The sequence below is a fragment of the Littorina saxatilis genome, linkage group LG14 (genome assembly GCF_037325665.1).
Source record: "Littorina saxatilis isolate snail1 linkage group LG14, US_GU_Lsax_2.0, whole genome shotgun sequence".
Taxonomy (NCBI): domain Eukaryota; kingdom Metazoa; phylum Mollusca; class Gastropoda; order Littorinimorpha; family Littorinidae; genus Littorina; species Littorina saxatilis.
The window spans coordinates 37,784,842-37,805,449 of NC_090258.1; the positions used below are offsets into that span (position 1 = coordinate 37,784,842).

Here is a 20,608-nt window from a genome sequence, read left to right on the forward strand (position 1 = left end):
CATATAAGCAAGGCACAATCAATAATCAGGATTTTAGGATAACTGCAGCATAGAGAGAGAGATAGAGACAGAGACAGAGACAGACAGAGAGACAGAGTTGGACAGAGAGACACAAGAAAGAGGGAGACAAAGGAAGAGAGACAAAGACAAAGACAGAGAGGGAGATAGAGAAAAAGGTACAGAGAGAGACATATCCTTGAACCGCATTCGTGAAACTTCTTCCTCTGTCTTAGTGTACGATGCTTTTGATTTTTGGCGGGATGAAAGTAGTCAGCTGCGCTTTTTTTAATCTTGCTTGAAGAGAAGGGAAAGGAACACCAGCTTACAGATATAAGTCCGAAGCAAGAATAGTAATATTTGAAAGTGTCTTTAAAATAGCCTTTGTGTTCTTCTTGACAGTCGTATCTTGCGGAAACCCTGACATCATCAGTAACGGGTACGTGGTTCACAGTGACGTCACGTACGGAGCACTGGCGACTTACACATGCAACGGACGATACGAGATGTCAGACGGTCGCAGCGTGGTGATGACGTATTGCTCGGAGACCAAAGCTTGGGATCCACCAACTCCTGTATGTTCAAGTAAGTGTCATTTAACAGCACTCAAAGTGTCTGAACTCTCCTCGAGAAGAAGTGGTACTTTGCGGGCATCGAATGGGTCTAAAGGATAGTAACAGGGTAAAAAACAGAATGCCCATCTTCTGTTTGGCTTAAATGTGGGATTTAAAGAAAAATATAGCAGTATTAGCACGCCAGAGCCATTCCAAAAGCAGTACAATGTGACAACAGTGTCAGATGACACATAACGAGAAAGGAAACTGAACCACACCCTGAGCGGATTGAAATCACAGATTCTTGAAGTTGTACTTCTTTCTTTGTATAAAACGTACCATCACTTCTATCAGCGTACTATAGATCAAATGCACCTGGGGCGATCTCCTCTCTCTCACATTCACTTCCTTAACTGTGCTCTACAGCTGTTGGATCTTTCTTTGCAGGCGCCAAGCCGACACGCCAAAGAACCGTGTGCAAGTCCACCCCGGGTCAGCAGATCTCGGGTAGCTCCGCGACGGCCATGCAGACCAGAAGCGGGATGGACTGCGCCCTGCACTGCATGAACCACGACTTCTGCGCCCTCTACAGCTTCGCCACCAACATGGCGGCACTTCCGGCAGGGGCAGACAACTGCATGCTTCACCTCAGCCACCGTAGAGGAGCGACGCTTGTTTCCGCCTCGGGTTGGGATGTGTTCGAGCTTGGCGACTGTTAAGACTAGTTGTGGATCAAGTTCGTTTAAATCAGTCTCGTCAAGAGTTTAGTTGCAGTAGATTTCAGGGAGATGTTCACCAAACTAAAATGATGTCGAGAATTGGTGTGACAGGGTGGGTGGCGGAGTAGTCCCACTTGTGATATCAGCTGTTCTGCAGAGTCGTCTGCCTTTGAGCACTGAACTATTCACAGCTGTAAAGTTTAATGACTGTGAGACACATGTTGATTTGGGGAGCTGTGTGTGATTAGGTCTGACTGCTGTTGTCTCCTGGTATGCTCTTGTGAACATTTGTGTTTAGCAAAGCAGACTTTTAGAGGGATATTTATTTAGCCCAAAATCACTCTTGTTTCAACGGCTTCGCCGCCAAACGTAATTTGAGTTTGTTGTGCACACGTTTACATTATTAAGGCTTTATTAGAGAGAACTCAAGTGACCTACTACTTGTAAGTCTGCATGGACCCTGGCAGTCAGTGTCAGGAATATGTATCAGATGTGTGTTTCATTGTCGGTATTCGGCTGTCCTGTCATCACAACTCAAGTGTAAAATTAGCGTGACTATAAGAGTCTGATTCAGTTTATGATGCTAGATTATCTCCATCATGGCATAATATGGTAAAGTGCTTCAACATTCAGACATCTGAGAAATAAGGCATTGTAGACATTGTCAGAGCCAATGCTCACTAACATACTGTCAGGCATTTTACTTGTATAGTTTACAACACCTACGATTAAATGATTTTATTATTTTCCATCTCACCAATTCTTTGTGAGCACACGTGTGTCAATTTTACTAGTTTTCATGCATAGTTCATTCATCATACTAAGAGGTTCTGATCAGCTCTTTGCTAGCGTGACGCCGTGATAAACTGGCCAAAATAAATTAACGATCCGTGACGTTATTCCCAAACACCGTTAACACATTTTCAGTCAGATAGGGAGGTTCTGTTAAGGCTACATGAGCCTTACTAAAAAAACTGTAGTTTAACAATGGTACCATACACGTAAAAAAAAAAATATTAAAAGTAATACTCTATCTCGTGGAACATTATTTGATCATGGAGGGATGGTCTTATCCCATGTTAAAGCCTGGCCATACGTGAGACGGTAGGCCGAACGTTTTACACAGGAAAGAGTGTACCTTTGCACTTTGTATCACTAGTAGTACTAGTATACAGTAAGAGCTGCATGCGTACTACTATAAGTTGATGTGCAATAATTATGTAGCCAAGTGCACTTCGCTACCCTAAACACTCTAATCATCGCATAGCGAAACAGCCTTGTGTACAGTACAAACGGGACAACCCACCCCATAGCAGACGATACGATGATGCGCGCGCACCTTGCCGGCGCAAATTCTAATAAAACTTACCTTTCTTTATATATCTCCTTAACTTCTATCTTTCAAAGTCCCTTTTATCTTTGATATTGTCCTAATTATATTTAGGTTTGCATAGAAGTCACTGATTAGGCTGGATGGCTGCATATTATTGTGTTATTTACGATAATGCTTCGAACTGACCAAAGCGTCACTTTGACCTTGACCGGTTTTCATGTATCGTCGAGAGAAATTGATTCTCACAAACTCATCTTTGTCTTTTCAATCATTGTTTTGTCATTTTTGTATCACTATTACACTATCCCGTACCTATGTTGCATATATGATTTTAGTTTGTTTATAAGGATTTGGTTGTAATGAGTGATGCTTGGTTTCTCTGCAAAGATTCCTAATTTATGCAGACAGGTACTCGCGCCGGAATTTAGCCGATTCCATTTACTTTCGGACTTTGCCGCTTCGTACTAAGTCACTGCATAATTTTCCCCCAAGTAACGCATATCATGATGTTTGTCTAGGGTTCTTCTTTTTATCTGTATGATTTATGAGTTTGTCCATTATTCCAGTTTAGAGAATTTTGTAATTTTACGCACTGAAGTTGGTTCAGTGCCTTCACTAGGACCATTGTTTTTGTATCCTACTAAATAAATATAAGTTTTTACGAAATGTTATTTATTGTAACGGAAAGCTAAAGGTCGTAGCTGTAATTTGATGTATTGTTTGTTATGATTGGTTATGTATTTGTTTAAATAACGTAGGGTAAAGCATGTGTAAGAAACACAGATTCCGTGTTTCTGGCCGTATTCAGGCGATTTTTATTCTCGCCGGACGGCGCTTTCGATGCGTTCCGCGCCGGGGCTATAAGTATAGACCGAACACCGGCATAAGGATGCATTCGCTCCTAGCAGCTGAACACGACACTACACTTGCTTCGCTGGCTACGGGTTTCGCCTTCGGCCTCTTCGCTTACTTGCAATGTTTTCTTGAATAAAAAGTTGAAACAAGACGCTTGGACTTGGTTTCGATTCTACCACCTTCCACTCCTCCACTACAATTATGTACGTGTATGAACTTGCATTAATATTGTCCCAAAGACAATGAACTGAAAAGACACTTATATGAATGATTTGTGTACGATTTTTGTCGGCTTTGTTGATTTAGCTGATGAGCTTTGCAGATTAACGGAGCGGAAATCTCGATACTGGAGACTTCTGTGGATAAGAAAATTTTCAAGATGTCGGTTCATCTATCCGTTCAACATTTCTCTTGTGAAAGGTAATTGTTTTGGGGTGTTGGGTTGTCTTTGCATGTTACTAAGAACGGTGTATTAAATGTATAATTAGACTGTTAGGAGCGTTTAAATAGTGCACAGTACATAAAGCACGAGGTGTAGAAACTTAATAAGTGTGTGCACGTTTTAAATCTGTTTAGTTGGGATTACGCCCTGTCTGATTGTATATAGTACATGTCAGGGTGGAGAGTGCAATTTGAAAAAAACAGAAACAGACTTCTGTCACCTGATCTCTGAAAACGTAGTTTGTTTTTCTAGTCTCACTTACCGTACAACGCATCTACATGGTGAAAGATATACTATCAGCGGTTCTTTAATTTGCAACAGAGTGTTTATTAAGAGATATATTGACAGGCAGGCAGACAGACAGACAGACAGACAGACAGACAGACTCTTTCTTTATTTGGTGTTTAACGTCGTTTTCAACCACGAAGGTTATATCGCGACGGGGAAAGGGGGGAGATGGGATAGAGCCACTTGTCAATTGTTTCTTGTTCACAAAAGCACTAATAAAAAAATTGCTCCAGGGGCTTGCAACGTAGTACAATGTATTACCTTACTGGGAGAATGCAAGTTTCCAGTACAAAGGACTTAACATTTCTTACATACTGCTTGACTAAAATCTTTACAAAAATTGACTATATTCTATACAAGAAACACTTAACAAGGGTAAAAGGAGAAACAGAATCCGTTAGTCGCCTCTTCAGGAAAAAAAAAACAAAATAGGTGTGGTTAAAGTTAACATAGCCAAAAAAAATAGGGTAGGAAAGTTGGCAATCACTTTTTTTTTTAAACTTTTTTTTTCTAATGTGTACAAATTAAACCTACTTGACAGGGAAATAAGTGTGCGACTCGAACGCTTTCGCTTTCATTGCGTTTTCTGCACTCGTTTTCTTGGTTTTTTTTAAATTATTTTTTTTGTTTGTTGTTGTTGTTGTGACAAATGTAAAAAAAAATTATAGGGTCGGCCCCTAAAAATAGGGTAGGTCGGGTTACCGTAACCACACCTATTTTTTTTTTAGGCCTTACGACATGCTGGGGAGCATCGGGTAAATTCTTCCCCCTAACCCGCGGGGGACAGACACACACACACACACACACACACACACACACACACACACACACACACACACACACACACACACACACATACACACACACACACACAAAAGACACAGGACACAGGTGATGACAAATTGAGAGACACGCGGAATTTTTAAAGTGTTCATGTAACTTGACAATAACAAAAGCAAAAGCATATACATTCTCGCTGGCAAAAGAACAAGAAAGTACACAATGACACACGTTTACTGCGCAATTAAAACCCAGTTTGCGCCGCGAGAGTTAAGACTTCAAAAGGCATGCTTCATTCAAAATGTTCCATGACAGTGATCAAAACTAAACCATGTATATGTGGACAGGGTATTAAAAGCATACGACAGCGATTGACCCCGAAAATCGACTTCGCTAATATTTTGTCCGCAATAATTTCAGAATGTGCTGAAACAAGTGTGACAAAAATGAGAGAAATCAATCGGACAGACTTTCTGTTACAGAATCTTGAAAATGATGACATGCCAAGATTCAGATAAACGAGGGTTTCTGCACAACCAGTTACAACCACACCACATGACCTATTTTGGAGGTGGTATAATCCCTAGTTCACAAGTGTTGTAATGATGTGTTTTTATTTCAGTTATTGTAACGTGCCTTTCCGATATAGCTGAAAATAGCGTAATTACGTGACGTTATTGTAGGCTAAAATCAATTTCGTCAAATCGCATGATCACATTTCCTGGAGCATCCGCTCGATTTCAACCAAACATTTCACAATGCCGAGCTGAGTCTCCCCTTAACAGTTTGTCCTTTGAGGCAAATAATCTTCCAAACTAAATAAATCAAAATGGACTGCAAACAGCAAAGGTGACAGATTTTGACCTTGTCAAACGCCAATATAACATTCATAATATAAACCAAACATTGATCAGAAACTTTAAAGGATGGTTTTGCATTTGGCTGTTGCTTAAATGTAACTACCAAAGAGCATTAGTTCACTTTAACATTTAAAATTGTCTGTCTTTGCTCCGATTGCAAAATCAAACGCTTTCTCATTATCAACAGAAATGTTTTTTTGGACTCGGAAGTGTACATGAAGACAGAAATATATATATATATATATATATATATATATATATATATAGAGAGAGAGAGAGAGAGAGAGAGAGAGAGAGAGAGAGAGAGAGAGACATGTAGAGTCAGAGAGAGACATGTAGAGTCAGAGAGAGACATGTAGAGTCAGAGAGAGACATGTAGAGTCAGAGAGAGACATGTAGAGTCAGAGAGAGACATGTAGAGTCAGAGAGAGACATGTAGAGTCAGAGAGAGACATGTAGAGTCAGAGAGAGAGAGAGAGAGAGAGACATGTAGAGTCAGAGAGAGACATGTAGAGACAGACAGATATAGACAGAGACGGTTATTCATCCAGTGCCAAACGAAGGCGTGCCCAGAAAGACTGCCTGGCGTCTTGCCCGTCCTCCCACTCAATGTAGGTGGTAGTCTGCAGCACTGCCAACATGGCGCCCGTCATGTCACGTGACGGGGTCTCCCGCAGCTCCACCAGCACCATGACGTCATCACGCTCCATGACGTTGACCTGGCAGTACTTGAGCTCGAACTGACACCACTCGCTGTGAGCAAAGTGCGGCGAGAAGACCAGCAGAACTCGCTCGCTGTCGCTGACGCAGTCGGAGATGTTGTCCACGATGTGCTTGCCTGCCTCAAAGTCCCGCTGATGGACGCACAGTCTCAGCCCCCACTCCCCCTCCAACACGGGCAGTAACTCTCGCTGCACCCAAGCCAGATCTTCGGCGGCATAAGCGACGAACACGTCAAAACGGTAACGGCGCCCTTCAGCCACCATCTGACGCCGTCTGTCTTGACGACTGGCTCGGCAAGCCTCGTACAACCAGAGGCGCATGCGCCAACGGAAGCGGAAGATGATAACGAATAGGAGCAGGAAGGACAGAAGGACACACGTGACGGCGATGGTGAATGAGGCAGCGTCAGATCCCAACAGGCACGCCTGCAATCAACATTTGCTGTAGCCCAAACTGAACATAGAAGCTCTCAAAACACAAGAGCGAACGAGATTTACGCGAGAAAAGGGCTTCTTGTGTGCGTGGGATCGCGGACCTTTACGGGGCACACCTATTACACTATCAAAGAAAGTTTTTTTTTACAAAAACACTGCATCACCTACTTCCCATAGATGTATCGCCTATATCTTTGGTATTTTCTGTAGCCTACTTCTGTCTCTTTGTGATTATCCCTGTCACTTTTCTGACTGTATCTTGTAACACAAAATATACATACAGAGATGAAGGACACGTCGTTGCTCTGTACAACAAAAAGACTGCATTTGTCAGACTCACCTGTTCGTTCAGAACGTAGTCTTGGAGGGTGACGTTTGGGAGATTGGCACAGACATAATGATAACGCCTGTCAAAAATATGTAGACTTGACTCCAACCACTTCTTGAACCACAAGATGTCACAGTTACACTGGAATGGGTTGCCGCCAAGGTTTAAAATTTTAAACCTGCAAAATGAAAATACTGTCATCTTTTGAGGGGCGAGCTACCTCTCTTAGCGGCCAAACAGATTTTAATTTGTTCCAACGCTCCAACACTCTGACGTGAGCAGAAATGCAGAAGAGTTGCGGCAATCAGTTAGTTGGTTGATAGCTTATGGCACCGGTTAACATACGAGCCATCGATCAATTTCTTTTGTCTGACCTTATTACAGTAAGGGGAAATTTGATACAAAACCTACCTTTACTGTGTATGTGGTTCTTGGAAAATGTGTAACATGCCCAGTGAAGCCCCTCTCCCTTTCACACATACACACACACACACACACACACACACACACACACACACACACGCACACACACCCGCAAACACACACACACACGCACACACACACACACACATACACACACACACACACACACACGCACACACACTCACGCACACACACACACGCAAACACACACTCACGCACGCACACACACACACACACACACACACACACACACACACACACACACACACACACACACACACACACACACACACACACACACACTCTCTCTTTCGGATTCTCTCTCTTGTAGCTTCCACTCTTACCGTTTAGCAGCCATCTTGCCGAATGTAAATTGAGAAATGGTTTGTATTCGATTGAAGCCCACGTCGAGGTGTGTCAGATTCTGCATCCGATCAAAGGCACCATCCGGGATGTACGTCAAAGCATTTCGGTAAAGGTAAAGCGAGGTCAGGCCTGTGAAGCTGGCAAATGTTTCTGAGTAAATGACTCCAACTCTACTGTCTGTAATATCCAGATTTTTCAGTTTTGTAAGCGAACCAAAAAGACGCGAAAATATTGCCTTTGACACTGATTCAAAATTGCTGGAACCTAATTGGAGATTTAACAACCCCGTGCATCCTGCAAACGCATCACGGTCAACAACTGGACTGGCGAAATCCAATGCGTTTTTTGCCAGAACGAGTCTTTCTAGCACTGAGTGATTAAATGCGTATTTCGCAATTTTTCGCACCTGGATTCTCATTTGAGCAAGATGTAGCTCTTTGAGGGAGGGAAATTTTTTGGCAGAGAAAGTGTCACTCATAATATATTGGAAAAAGTTGTAAGTGAGCTCTAGGCGTCGAACCTTTGGTAGGCAAACGTGACCAATACAAGAAATCATATTGAAATCAAGAGTCAAGTTGACGAGTTCAGGAAACAAGGAATCATTGGTGTTTGTGCAAGTTCTTGGAAAGTCGAACAGTCTGTTTTTTCCAAGGTTAATTTTCCATAGATTTGGCATAAGGGCTGTAGTCAGGTTATACAGTTTGTTGGCCCGCAGAAACAGGTAAGACAGTTTGGGTGTGACATTGAAAGCTGACAGATCTAAAGATTCAAGGCTATTCAAGTCCATGTTGATGTATCCAACACAGGACCTACTAAAGTTGACACCTTTATGAGGAGGAGCTACTTCTTGGTATCCCATGCATTGGAAATCAAGGCTATAGACCGTTGCTGGTAAGTTCACGGCGAAGACATCTTTGAACGAAAGTCTGTTCCCTCCAAGCTGTACCCATTTGAGCTTGGACAGACGATCAAACACTCCTGGGACGATATGGACCAAGTTGTTTTTGTACAAATCTACGACTCGCACGGTGTTGGACACATTAGCGAAGAAGTCTGTGCTTGAAATCCGACGAAGGTCGTTGTTGGAAAAGTTGAGGATCTGAAAGCTGCCTTCAACGTGGGGGACGTAGGGGAGATCACCGTGGTGTGAAGAGCAGTCCAGGGTGGTGTTGCTGCAGCGACAAAGGTCGTTGTCAGGACACTGATGTCTGGGTGGATGACTTCCTGGTACCCGTGTGCTCCAGCATCGTATAGGCCGAACACAACTTGAAACTTCACATCCCGATGCGCCAGGAATCAGCCACAACAGGACTAGAACCATATGTGAACTCAACATGAGGAGGAGGGATACAGGCAGGTATTGATAGGCTTTGTACATGGCGTTTGGTTTACAACAAAACAAGGTCTTTGTGACTAAGGTCGATTTTTCTTGCATTCAACAATACCAGCTGAAATCATTGCAGATATATATGGCGTTTTATGCTTTACCAGTTCATATTCCGAATAAGACTTGTAACTATAGAGCTATTTCAAAGTAGCTGCAGCGTGTCGAGTCGTTTGTGTCTGTTTTTTCCTCCTCGGATCAGTACAAACATAACTGCATGCAGCTTTTCTTTTCTTCAAACTTTTTATAACATACTTGATGTAAGGAAAAACGATTTTTCAACACTCAGTCCCGCACTTAACGACAACGAATAAGATCCACACTCCTAAAGAGCACAGTCAGACAGCAAGCTAACACCGCGTCTGAACCATTGTGACAGGCTAGAGCATGTAGAAACCTCGCTCTTGCCGAACAGGACCAAAACACTTGAATAATCAGCAAGTGTTGAAAAGAATCAAACACGTCTTAAAAAAAAAAGACACTTAAGTTCAACAACAGCACGCGGCAGGTGGAAAGCTTTGGGCATAATGCGATACTATTTATTAAAGTAGTTTAAACAAGCATTACAAAAATACAGAGAACCTAACATTACTGTCTTTAATCCCTGTTGCACGAAAGGCTGAAGTCTAGCCATAAAGTAAAATTGACAAAGGTATATACTCGCCCAATTAAAATTGACAAAGGTATATACTCGCCCAATTAAAATTGACAAAGGTATATACTCGCCCAATTAAAATTGACAAAGGTATATACTCGCCCAATTAAAATTGACAAAGGTATATACTCGCCCAATTAAAATTTACTGAAAGAAGAAAGATAACAGAATTGGTAAGAAAATGATGGAAATACAAAATCGTACATTTAAGCTCGAAAATCGTATTTTTTCTTTTCAGTTTGACTAATTATTCAGTCCTGATTCTTGTGCAAAAGTTTGACACCCCAAATTCAAGTTTCAAACACTATTTATGAATAGGCGCCCAACGCCCTTATCTTTATAATGCCCACTTAGTGATCCTTGAACCAGCATAAACACATGTTAAATGTTTCATGCCACATTTATTTACTTTCTCTCAGGGGTAAAAAGGGAGCATCTCGTTACTCCCCCGTATCGTTACGCCCCCGTCTCGTTACTCCCCCGGCTCGTTACTCCCCCGTATCGCTACTCCCCCGGCTCGTTACTCCCCCGGCTCGTTACTCCCCCGTATCGCTACTCCCCCGGCTCGTTACTCCCCCGTGCCTTTTTATTACACTTAAGTAATGCAGTTATTACTTAATTGAATTTTCAAGAGAGAGAGAGAGAGAGCATGTTTAAAGAACTTACAACTGCCAGATCTGCCTGTACATTCGTGTACAGTACATCTTTGAAAAAAAAGTATATATTTTAAGCAGAAGAGATACTATTTCAGAATGCATGACGGGGGAATAGCGATACGGGGGAGTAACGAGCCGGGGGAGTAACGAGCCGGGGGAGTAACGAGCCGGGGGAGTAGCGATACGGGGGAGTAACGAGCCGGGGGAGTAACGAGCCGGGGGAATAACGATACGGTTACTCCCCCGTATCGCTACTCCCCCGGCTCGTTACTCCCCCGTACACAGAAAATGACTGGATAACCCTGTAATAGTAAGTTGGCATGAAATATTGTTTTTCCGGAGAAATTTTCTAGATAAACAAACAAAGAAACAAATAAAACAGCTGGACAGGGGGCGGGGGGTGGGTGGGGGTGGGGGAACAATATGTCATGCCAACTTACTATCACAGGGTTATCCAGTCATTTTCTGTGTACGGGGGAGTAACGAGCCGGGGGAGTAGCGATCGATACGGGGGAGTAACGAGCCGGGGGAGTAGCGAGCCGGGGGAGTAGCGATACGGGGGAGTAACGAGCTGATCCCGAAAACCCACCCACCCCATGTGTGTTGAAATTGTCCAAGTGTGTTCTGTTTTATGTTTTTTGTCCCCTTGTTTAGGTGATGTCCTGTAATGTACAGCATATACATGTAAAAAAAAAACCACAAAAAAAAAAAAAAAAAAAACAACTCCTCAAAAAGAGAAAAAAAGAAAAAAAAGAAAAGAGAGAAAAAAAAAGATAATCAAAGTATGTTTTCGGTCAAATTGGTGTGTGGGAGAGGGGAAGAGGAGGGGAGTTCAAGCACCCCAGGCCGTGGGCTATGTAACTTACTAACTGACAACGCTCTTGGTTGTTGTCCAAGTGAAACAATGTGGTGCGTTCAGCTTCATTCGGTGAGTTCGACAGATTGACTAGATGTATTAATTTCGCGTCACACCACTTGTTACATTTGGTCAAGTTTTGACTAAATGTTTTAACATAGACGGGGAATCGAGACGAGGGTGTGGTGTATGTATGTGGTCGATTGGTCCATTAGTCGTGTTTATGAAAGTGGTGTGTGCATGTCACTCTTTCTAAGCTATATTCGCTGATTATGTTGCCTGACACATTGTTCAATCAGTGAATAAAATCCTCTGATTTGTATGTTTGTATGTATGTACATATGTGTGAGAGTGTGTGTGTGTGTCTGTGTGTTTGTTTGTGGTTGTGTTTATGTGTGTGTGTGTGTGTGTGTGTGTGTGTGTGTGTGTGTGTGTGTGTGTGTGTGTGTGTAGAGCGATTCAGAGGAAACTACTGAACCTATCTTCATGAAACTGTACATGAGAGTTCGTGAGTATGATATCCCCAGACCTCTGTTTTCAATCTTTTTTTTATATTTTATAAATGTCTTTGATGACGTCATATCCGCCTTTTTGTGACAGTTGAGGCGGCACTGTCACGCTCTCATATATGTTAACCAAATTGGTTCATATTTTGGTCAAGCAACCTTTGACGTAGTCCGGACTATAGGATCGCATTGCAGCTCAGAGAACTTTGAACCCTGCACTATTTTTTTAAGCAATTTGATTTTCTGAATATTTGTTGAGCTTCAGGTACTTGAAGTTCAAGGAAAACCAGTTCAAGCATAGTGTACTCTGTATGCAAATCAACGATGGAAAAGAGGTTTGTCGAGGAGCTGAAATTTGCTGCTTCACGTTGAAGTGATGTAAAGAAATCCATGTTATTATTTTCTGAATACACAGGACACTTTTTGAAAAGCACACACCTTCGTGCAAACTTGTTTTTAGTTAACTAGTCATGCTTGTGAACAAGTGCAAAATGGCTCAACTCGAATTTAAGTATAGCCTTGAATCATTATTTCTGGTTTAACGTTACGGTAGCCCTTTAAAGTTCAAAAGTGAAAAATACATGTTTTGACTCACCTTAGTAACCGGATAGGCAGATTTCTGAGTTGTGTTTAAATATACGACCGGGCTGCAAGCCGGCTGTTTGGACACAAAACCGTGGCCAATGTGGATTCTCCTCACACAAAAAAAGTGTTCTTAGATGTTCTCGTAGATGTAGCATTGAAACTGGCTAACTTTATGGACTCTAATGACTCTCACTTAATTATGGTATACCTATGGTACGCCAGATGTACATTTCAAGGTCAAACCGAGATCTTAAGGAAGTTGTATAAATTCGTGTTTTCTACACATGGATGATTGAATAAAACGATGTTTAAAGCAAGTTACAAAAGAAAAAGACATGTTCTCGCAGTAAGGTGGACTTTCTTTTTTAAAAATGTGCGTCAGTTACAAACCAAAAGAAATTATTTAAAAATCGCTGTCTAAGTGGACAGTATCTATTCGAGGTATTATTTCGGTAGCAACGAGTTGACTGTTTATTTTCATATTTGTGTGTATATTCATTCATGTTACCGCCTTCTTTGCTAGTTTTAGTTTTGTCACCATCCCTTATCGCTTTGAATATCTGCATATTGAAGACCGTCTATGAGCAGATTTCATCCTAATTCTGCAGTTAACGCGTTTTCTCTTTAGACGTTGCCCTAAAACACAACGAGGAAAGAATCAAAAACAAAAACACTTCAGCCGTCTTTGTCAAGGTTTCCCTTGAGTTCAAGTTCGAAAAGTCTTTCCGTGCGTTGAACAATCTCGTTGGAGTGTTCTGTGTTGGAGTGCGCGGTTTTAGTAGACTCTTTTCTAACCACGTGTTTTTTCCAAAACTGTGTTTGAATTTGTTTACAGAGTCATCTTGGCGTGAAGCAAAGCAACTATCTTGCACGAAACCGTTAACACCATGTGGCTGCTTTCACACATCCTGTTAGGGATACATCTGACAGGAATGATCTGGCTGACTTACGGTACTGCGGGGTGCAAGTCAGCTTCAACGTGTGTCCGGTCACCGAAATGCCAGAGAGCACGAGTGCCATGGAATCATCCACCTAAACACGATCATGTCTGTCGTGACAACAACCTCTGCCGATGCACCATTGAAGGCAGCTTTTCAATCCTCAATTTCTAATAACAATTAAGTAGATGTGCAATGCCAAGGCACTGCATACCCCAGCGAAAGACAAACAAACCTCTCTCTCTCTCTCTCTCTCTCTCTCTCTCTCTCTCTCTCTCTCTCTCTCTCTCAAACACACACACACACACACACACACACACACACACACACACACACACACCCAAGTTACACACGTACACACGTACACACATACACACTCACTCACACGCACTCACTCACTCTCTCACACACACTTCACTGTACACACAAAACACACCCCCATACGCACATATAGACAGACGGACATACACACCTTTACAAACAAACACACATACACACACACATACACTTACGCACACGCACAAACCCACCCACCCACTCTCTCTCTCTCTCTCTCTCTCTCTCTCTCTCTCTCTTTCTCTCTCTCTTTATCTCTTATACAGACACACACCCACACAAACACACACAAACACACACACACATGTACATACGCACGCATGTACGCACGCACACACCCACAGATACACACACACACACACACACACACATTGACTCACACAAATCTCATACACACAATACACATACTCATACGCACATACACGGTTGGCCTAATGGTAAGGCGTCCGCCCCGTGATCGCGAGGTCGTGGGTTAGAACCCAGGCCGGGTCATACCTAAGACTTTAAAATTGGCAATCTAGTGGGTGCTCCGCCTGGCGGCTGGCATTATGGGGTTAGTGCATGCTAGGACTGGTTGGTCCGGTGTCAGAATAATGTGACTGGGTGAGACATGAAGCCTGTGCTGCGACTTCTGCCTTTTGTGTGGCGCACGTTATATCTCAAAGCAGCACCGCCCTGATAATTATGGAAACAAACAAACAAATACGCACATAGACAGACGGACACACACACCTTTACAAACAAACACATATACACACTCATACACACACAAACATACACACAAACTCATGCACACACACATTCACACACACACACACACACACACCCAAGTTACACACCGGTTGGTCCGGTGTCAGAATAATGTGACTGGGTGAGACATGAAGCCTGTGCTGCGACTTCTGTCTTGTGTGTGGCGCACGTTATATGTCAAAGCAGCACCGCCCTGATATGGCCCTTCGTGGTCGTCTGGGCGTTAAGCAAACAAACAAACAAACACCCGGCCACACACACACACACACTGTACATACGCACGCACACACACACACACACACACACACACATTGACTGACACAAATCTCATACACACATAACACACACTTACACGCACATAGACCGGCACGGTTGGCCTAGTGGTAAGGCGTCCGCCCCGTGATCGGGAGGTCGTGGGTTCGAACCCCGGCCGGGTCATACCTAAGACTTTAAAATTGGCAATCTAGTGGGTGCTCCGCCTGGCGTCTGGCATTATGGGGTTAGTGCTAGGACTGGTTCGTTCGGTGTCAGAATAATGTGACTGGGTGAGACATGAAGCCTGTGCTGCGACTTCTGTCTTGTGTGTGGCGCACGTTATATGTCAAAGCAGCACCGCCCTGATATGGCCCTTCGTGGTCGGCTGGGCGTTGAGCAAACAAACAAACAAATACGCACATAGACAGTCGGACACACACACCTTTACAAACAAACACATATACACACTCATACACACACAAACATACACACAAACTCATTCACACACACATTCACACATACACACCCACACACACACTCTCTCTCTCTCTCTCAAACACACACACACACACACATAGTCACACACACACACACACTCACTCACACGCACTCACTCACTCTCTAACAAAAAACTTCATACACACAAAACACACACCCATACGCACATATGGACAGACGGACATGCACACCTTTACAAACAAACACACATACACGCACACACATACACTTATGCCCACACACACACTTACACACACACGAGTACAGACTCATGCACGCGTGCGCACGCACACACACACACACACACACACACACAAATAGGCCTACACACACACCACACACATACGAGTACAGACTCATGCACGCGTGCGTACACACACACACACACACAAATACACACACACACACACACACACACACACATTAACACTAACACATGTGCACAAAATGAACACAAACACACACACTGCGCGAGAGAGAAAGACTACAGGGAGGCATGACGTCATGATGCATTAATTGACGTCAAAGACTTTCGACCGTGACGTATTCTTCTTACGCGAGCTTTATCCATAGACTTGGAAACTACGGAATTTCTACCCGTCCAAAGCGGCCTGGGGTGGCGTTTGCTGAAAAAATGGGGGCGCCTATTTTACCCACCGTATTTTTGTTAGTATGGTCCCCATTTTTGGTGAACTTCCATCTCCAACTGTAGCACGTAGCCGGGCACAACGAATCCTTCTTTATCATGTATTATTCGGTGTGCACATTTCTCAAATCGATTACAGTATTCACGACTTTCCGACCTTGACATTGTAGTGGGGGTCAAGTGGGCGTCGGCATCATTGTCCAATCAGAAATTTTGATGCGCTTCCGCTTCCTGTCCCGCCCAGTCTGCGCAAAAGAAATGGCGCAAAACTGTTTGCGCGAAAAAGGTGATGAAAAAAAGAACACAACCTGGTTTGATAACCAAATGATTGCGACCTTGCATTCTAGCATCATTTAATGTGGAACAACGACACATCTGATAAACAAATAGCCAGTTTGTTACCAACATGAGAAACTAGGGTTTAGAATCGAAGCGGTAAAACCGGACGCTGTTTGTACACGTAAATCCGGAGAAGCTATCGAAGTAGGTGACATGTCGTTTCACTCCGAGTGTGCCAGCACCGGCCCTCTACCCGCCAAACCCCCACTAGGCAGGGAAAGTGATTCGACCTTGCATGACTGCAGGGCAAGTTCGATTTTGCTAGCTAAAATTGCTGCTAGTGCTGCCTTGTCTAGATCTGGAACTTTTTCAATTGGATTTTTTTCTCTATTATACTGGAATAAGTGGGTGCTTTTCTAGATCTAAGCATCGACCGAATTAGATAAAGATGTTCCTTGCATTGCATTCTCCTAAATCTGTTATTCTAACCAGTTTGTTTAAGAATATAATTGTTCGTTTTTTTGTTGATAAGCTTACACGATTTTTTCTTTTTTAAGTAAGTGGTTTCACACGTACAACATGAGACCCACATGCACTAGACAATGGAAGTTGAGGTCCTCGTTCAATACCACAAATGCCAGTATTATATGTCAGACTCCTTTTGGAGGAATGTGTGGGGTTTGGGTGTTGAACTTGAAGTGGCAGATTGTTTGCACAGGTATGAATGTTCGTACGTTTGAACGTGCACACATGTATGTGCAGGCATTTGTTTGTCAAGCAGGAACATGCAACATTTTGTTGACCGTATGTGAGTGCGTGTGTAATAAAACCAACGACAAACAATACAAAAAGCTCCAGCTCTGCTTCTTCACCAGTCACAGACGCATTGCGTTGTTCAGCTTTCCAGAAATATATTAACTCAGTCAGAACCCGCTTAATGAATATTTTATTTCAGGAAAAAGTCAATCGAATCTACACAAAAAAATGTTATTGCGTTGTTCTGTCTTTGAGACTGTATCACGTAATATTGAGCTACTAGAAGAAACATGCCTGTGGCATAGTTTGACCCAACAGATAGAGAAGTCAACAGAGGTATTCTGCCGTCAGCAGCTTTATTGCTGTTTTGAATTTGATCTTGCATAATTTTATTACATAATTTTGCAACACACAAAGAAATCGTAATTGAATATTTTACGCAAAATTGAATAATTCGCAAACATGTTTGTATGAAGAAATATTATTTTAAGAAAATATGAGTGTGAGCCACTGAGGATGGACGTATTTTGAGTGAAGTAGCAGAAATTCTTTTTAAGTTCTTTAGCTACATGCACACGTTCTGTTAATTACGTTCTTAGCAGGGAGATCCAGATTAATAATACTGCTGTGACAGGTTGTGGTTTCCATACACACTTTGAATACAGGAAAACAAAAACAAAAACACAGTTAAAAAAAAAATGTGCACATAGAATTAAATCATTAAAGTGTACAGAATAAAAGCAACATATGTACAAAAACAAATCTCGTGGTTCTCTTGTCAAACCCACTGTAGTAAGCACAGAATAGGAGAGAAGATTTTGGAGAAGGTGGCTTTACCTACTGAAGTAAATGATCAAGAGGATTCTAAGCATCCAGTGCTAAAGCTCTCAAATCACAAGACATACACACTTGTTGTGGCTATCCGAACTGTTGATTTAAAAAAAAACATACCTACAAATTGAAAACATCTATTACAAAATTATATATATTGTATGGATCTGTCTTTGTAAAATATACTGTACAGAAAATTTTAAATAATCTGCACAAATCTCGTGGTTCTCTTGTCAAGTAAAAAAAAACCAAAAAACCCTGTGTTTTGTCTTGTAAATTATACTTTACTAAATGTGTACAGTATTCTAAGAAAAAAAAATTCTTCCTTTTTATCATATCAATTGCCTCCCTTTAATTTTTTTTGTAAAATAATTCTGAGAAAAAAAGCTTTCTATTTAAAAGCAGTGCAATCAAGAAAATGGGTACAACCTGTGTGTATACCTTTATTCCTTATTCTTTTTATTTAATTGAGGATGTCACTACGCAGTTTTACTGATTTAAAAAAAAATTCGCTTCAAATTATCTCCCTTGAACAAACACTTCTTTTTACAATTAAATTTTGTTTACACGAAGAGGTAGTTTTAAGGGTATATACAAGAAAACAATATTGCAACCTTAGATGTATTAACATTTGGACTAATTCCATAAAAAAAAAATTCAAACTATAAATGATAAATCAAAATAAAACAGATTTTGGGGCTGTACACAAGCTAATAGGATTAAACACGAAAGTCGTACCCAAGAATCGTCAAATACTTTTGCTAACAGCTATACTTTAAACATAAGAAAATATGATCTGCATCTCTTGTTATGAAGATGATGGCACTGGTCCACCGAAGTGCATGCCATATATGCTTTACTGTGCGCTCTCCCTCTCAATGGTCTTTCTCTGGCTGACTCGATTCTGAGGAGATAAAAGAAAACACATTCAGTACAAGCTGTAAAAAATAACAACAAAACTAGTATTACTTAAAGTAGCTGCTGGTTTCTGAGTATTTGATTGAAGGCCCAATCCGACTTGTAAGAAGTTTGCCCGACTGTCGCAGATTTGGTCAGGTAATTGCATGGAGTAAAATCATGCCTCAATTTGGTAACATACAAACTGCAATATTCTAAGGCTCTGAGTGTGAGAATACATCGGCGCCACTTTTTAAAAACTTTCTTTTTGTGTGTGCGCATGTTTTAGTGCCAAAAATGAAGAGGCCGATTGCTCTCTCTGCAAAACTTGTGTGAAGCTTCAGAGCTCTATCAATGATTTGAAAGAAAAAACATACTTTTCCATTTTTGACGTTCTTGTTCCCTTCCCTGTGAAATTTACTGTCCGTAGGTTACCGGATTTTGTTAATGTCCGTGAAAACCTCAACTATTCATTGCTGAGTGCCTAGTGATAGCTATCCCCCCCAACGACCTAGCACTGCTGAATCCTGATTCTTCCCATTGTTTGATTATGTAATGAAATTGTGTAGTTGGTAGTTATGTGAGCTTCTTCTTGGGGGTGGGGTGGGGTGGTGGGGTGGGGTGGTGGGGGGGGGTGGTGGGGGGGGGGGGGTGGGGGTGGGGGAGGGTGGGGGGTTGTTATTAAACCATCAGATTACAAAGTAAGACTTCATTGTAATGTGCAGATATTTGTTCAGGTGCCCACGATTTTCTATGTGAAAACATGTTGCTAACTAACATGAACCCAACCATAGCAACATGTTTTCAAATTCTCATCAGGCAATCACGGCTGACACAACACAGAACAGGTGGGAGAGACATAATTCAATTTACTCACCTTCTTTGCATTGTGAGACTGGCCATATGAATCTGCTGAAGTAGTTCCTGCACATATTTAATCAAATATGTATCTTAATAACGTGTTAATATCGCTTGTTCTAGCAAATCAGACTTGACAGTTTTCTGAAGGCTTGCACAATTTAAGAGCTTGCCTGTCCCCAATCATTACAATAAGAAACAACATCTAGTATGCAAGTATTTTCAGGGTATGAAGGTTTTAATATAATGTCGGTTCTTCTGGGGGCATGGAGAAACACCTTACACAAAGTAGAACATACACAACAAATTTCAAACAATTGAGGTCACACCATAGTTTTACTCACAAACAAACAACAGCAATACAATAAACAGTCTGCAAACGCCTACATGTTGTCTACACTAGGTATAAAGAAACAAAGAAGCACATGAAGACGGGCTTTGTCAAGTAGACCATTATAGCGAATGAGCAACAGCTGATGATCCAAACCACCAAATTGACATGATTTCCCCTTATTCAGTTTGTGATTGTAGTCATATTGACGATGCATGACTTCAATTTTTCAAAGTAAGTCTCTTGGTGCGTTTACGGATACATTCATTGTCACAATTACGACATGCTAATGTCTAACCTGGGTAAACTTCAATTCATGACTTTTTTCAAACTGGCATAGAAATTATGAGCATACCAGAATTATTTTCCTGTTAGACTGTCTTCTTCTTTTTCTTCTTCTGCGTTCGATATTCAATTCATGGCTGTCATATCGTCAGGTCAGTGGCTGCCATGAAGTCTGCAGTCTTCAGGGTCGGACTGTCAAATGAT

The 20,608-nt window shown here is 41.9% G+C and overlaps 2 protein-coding genes and 1 long non-coding RNA gene across 3 annotated transcripts in view; 1 reads left to right on the forward strand and 2 right to left on the reverse strand.

The window, feature by feature from the left end:
• The window catches only part of LOC138947710 (uncharacterized), a 58,806-nt gene extending 55,197 nt beyond the window's left edge, over window positions 1-3,609 (forward strand). The window contains exons 30-31 of the mRNA XM_070319251.1: window positions 400-582; window positions 999-3,609. Coding sequence (XP_070175352.1) covers window positions 400-582; window positions 999-1,270 — 455 coding nt within the window. The 3' untranslated portion in view covers window positions 1,271-3,609. The remainder of the gene's footprint in view (window positions 1-399; window positions 583-998) is intronic.
• Window positions 3,610-6,291: 2,682 nt separating this feature from the next.
• On the reverse strand, window positions 6,292-9,777 carry LOC138946692 (toll-like receptor 13). The gene is made up of 3 exons (XM_070318104.1): window positions 8,081-9,777; window positions 7,326-7,491; window positions 6,292-6,976 (listed from the first exon to the last, which is right to left on the reverse strand). The coding sequence occupies exons 1-3, from the start codon at window positions 9,535-9,537 to the stop codon at window positions 6,368-6,370; spliced, it is 2,232 nt and encodes a 743-aa protein (XP_070174205.1). The 5' UTR covers window positions 9,538-9,777; the 3' UTR covers window positions 6,292-6,367.
• A 7,982-nt stretch (window positions 9,778-17,759) lies between these two features.
• Window positions 17,760-20,608, reverse strand: LOC138947711 (uncharacterized). The gene is made up of 3 exons (XR_011449766.1): window positions 20,475-20,608; window positions 19,808-19,854; window positions 17,760-18,937 (listed from the first exon to the last, which is right to left on the reverse strand). It is a non-coding gene; the product is annotated as an uncharacterized lncRNA (long non-coding RNA).

Bases quoted from the DNA above. Each gene is read 5' to 3' on its own strand.
- LOC138946692 (XM_070318104.1), bottom strand. From the start codon at position 9,537: ATGCAAGAAAAATCGACCTTAGTCACAAAGACCTTGTTTTGTTGTAAA. The intron at 7,492-8,080 runs GTAAGAGTGGAA...TTCATTTTGCAG, and splicing joins GGCAAGATGGCTGCTAAACG to GTTTAAAATTTTAAACCTTG. The intron at 6,977-7,325 runs GTGAGTCTGACA...TGTTGATTGCAG, and splicing joins ACTACGTTCTGAACGAACAG to GCGTGCCTGTTGGGATCTGA.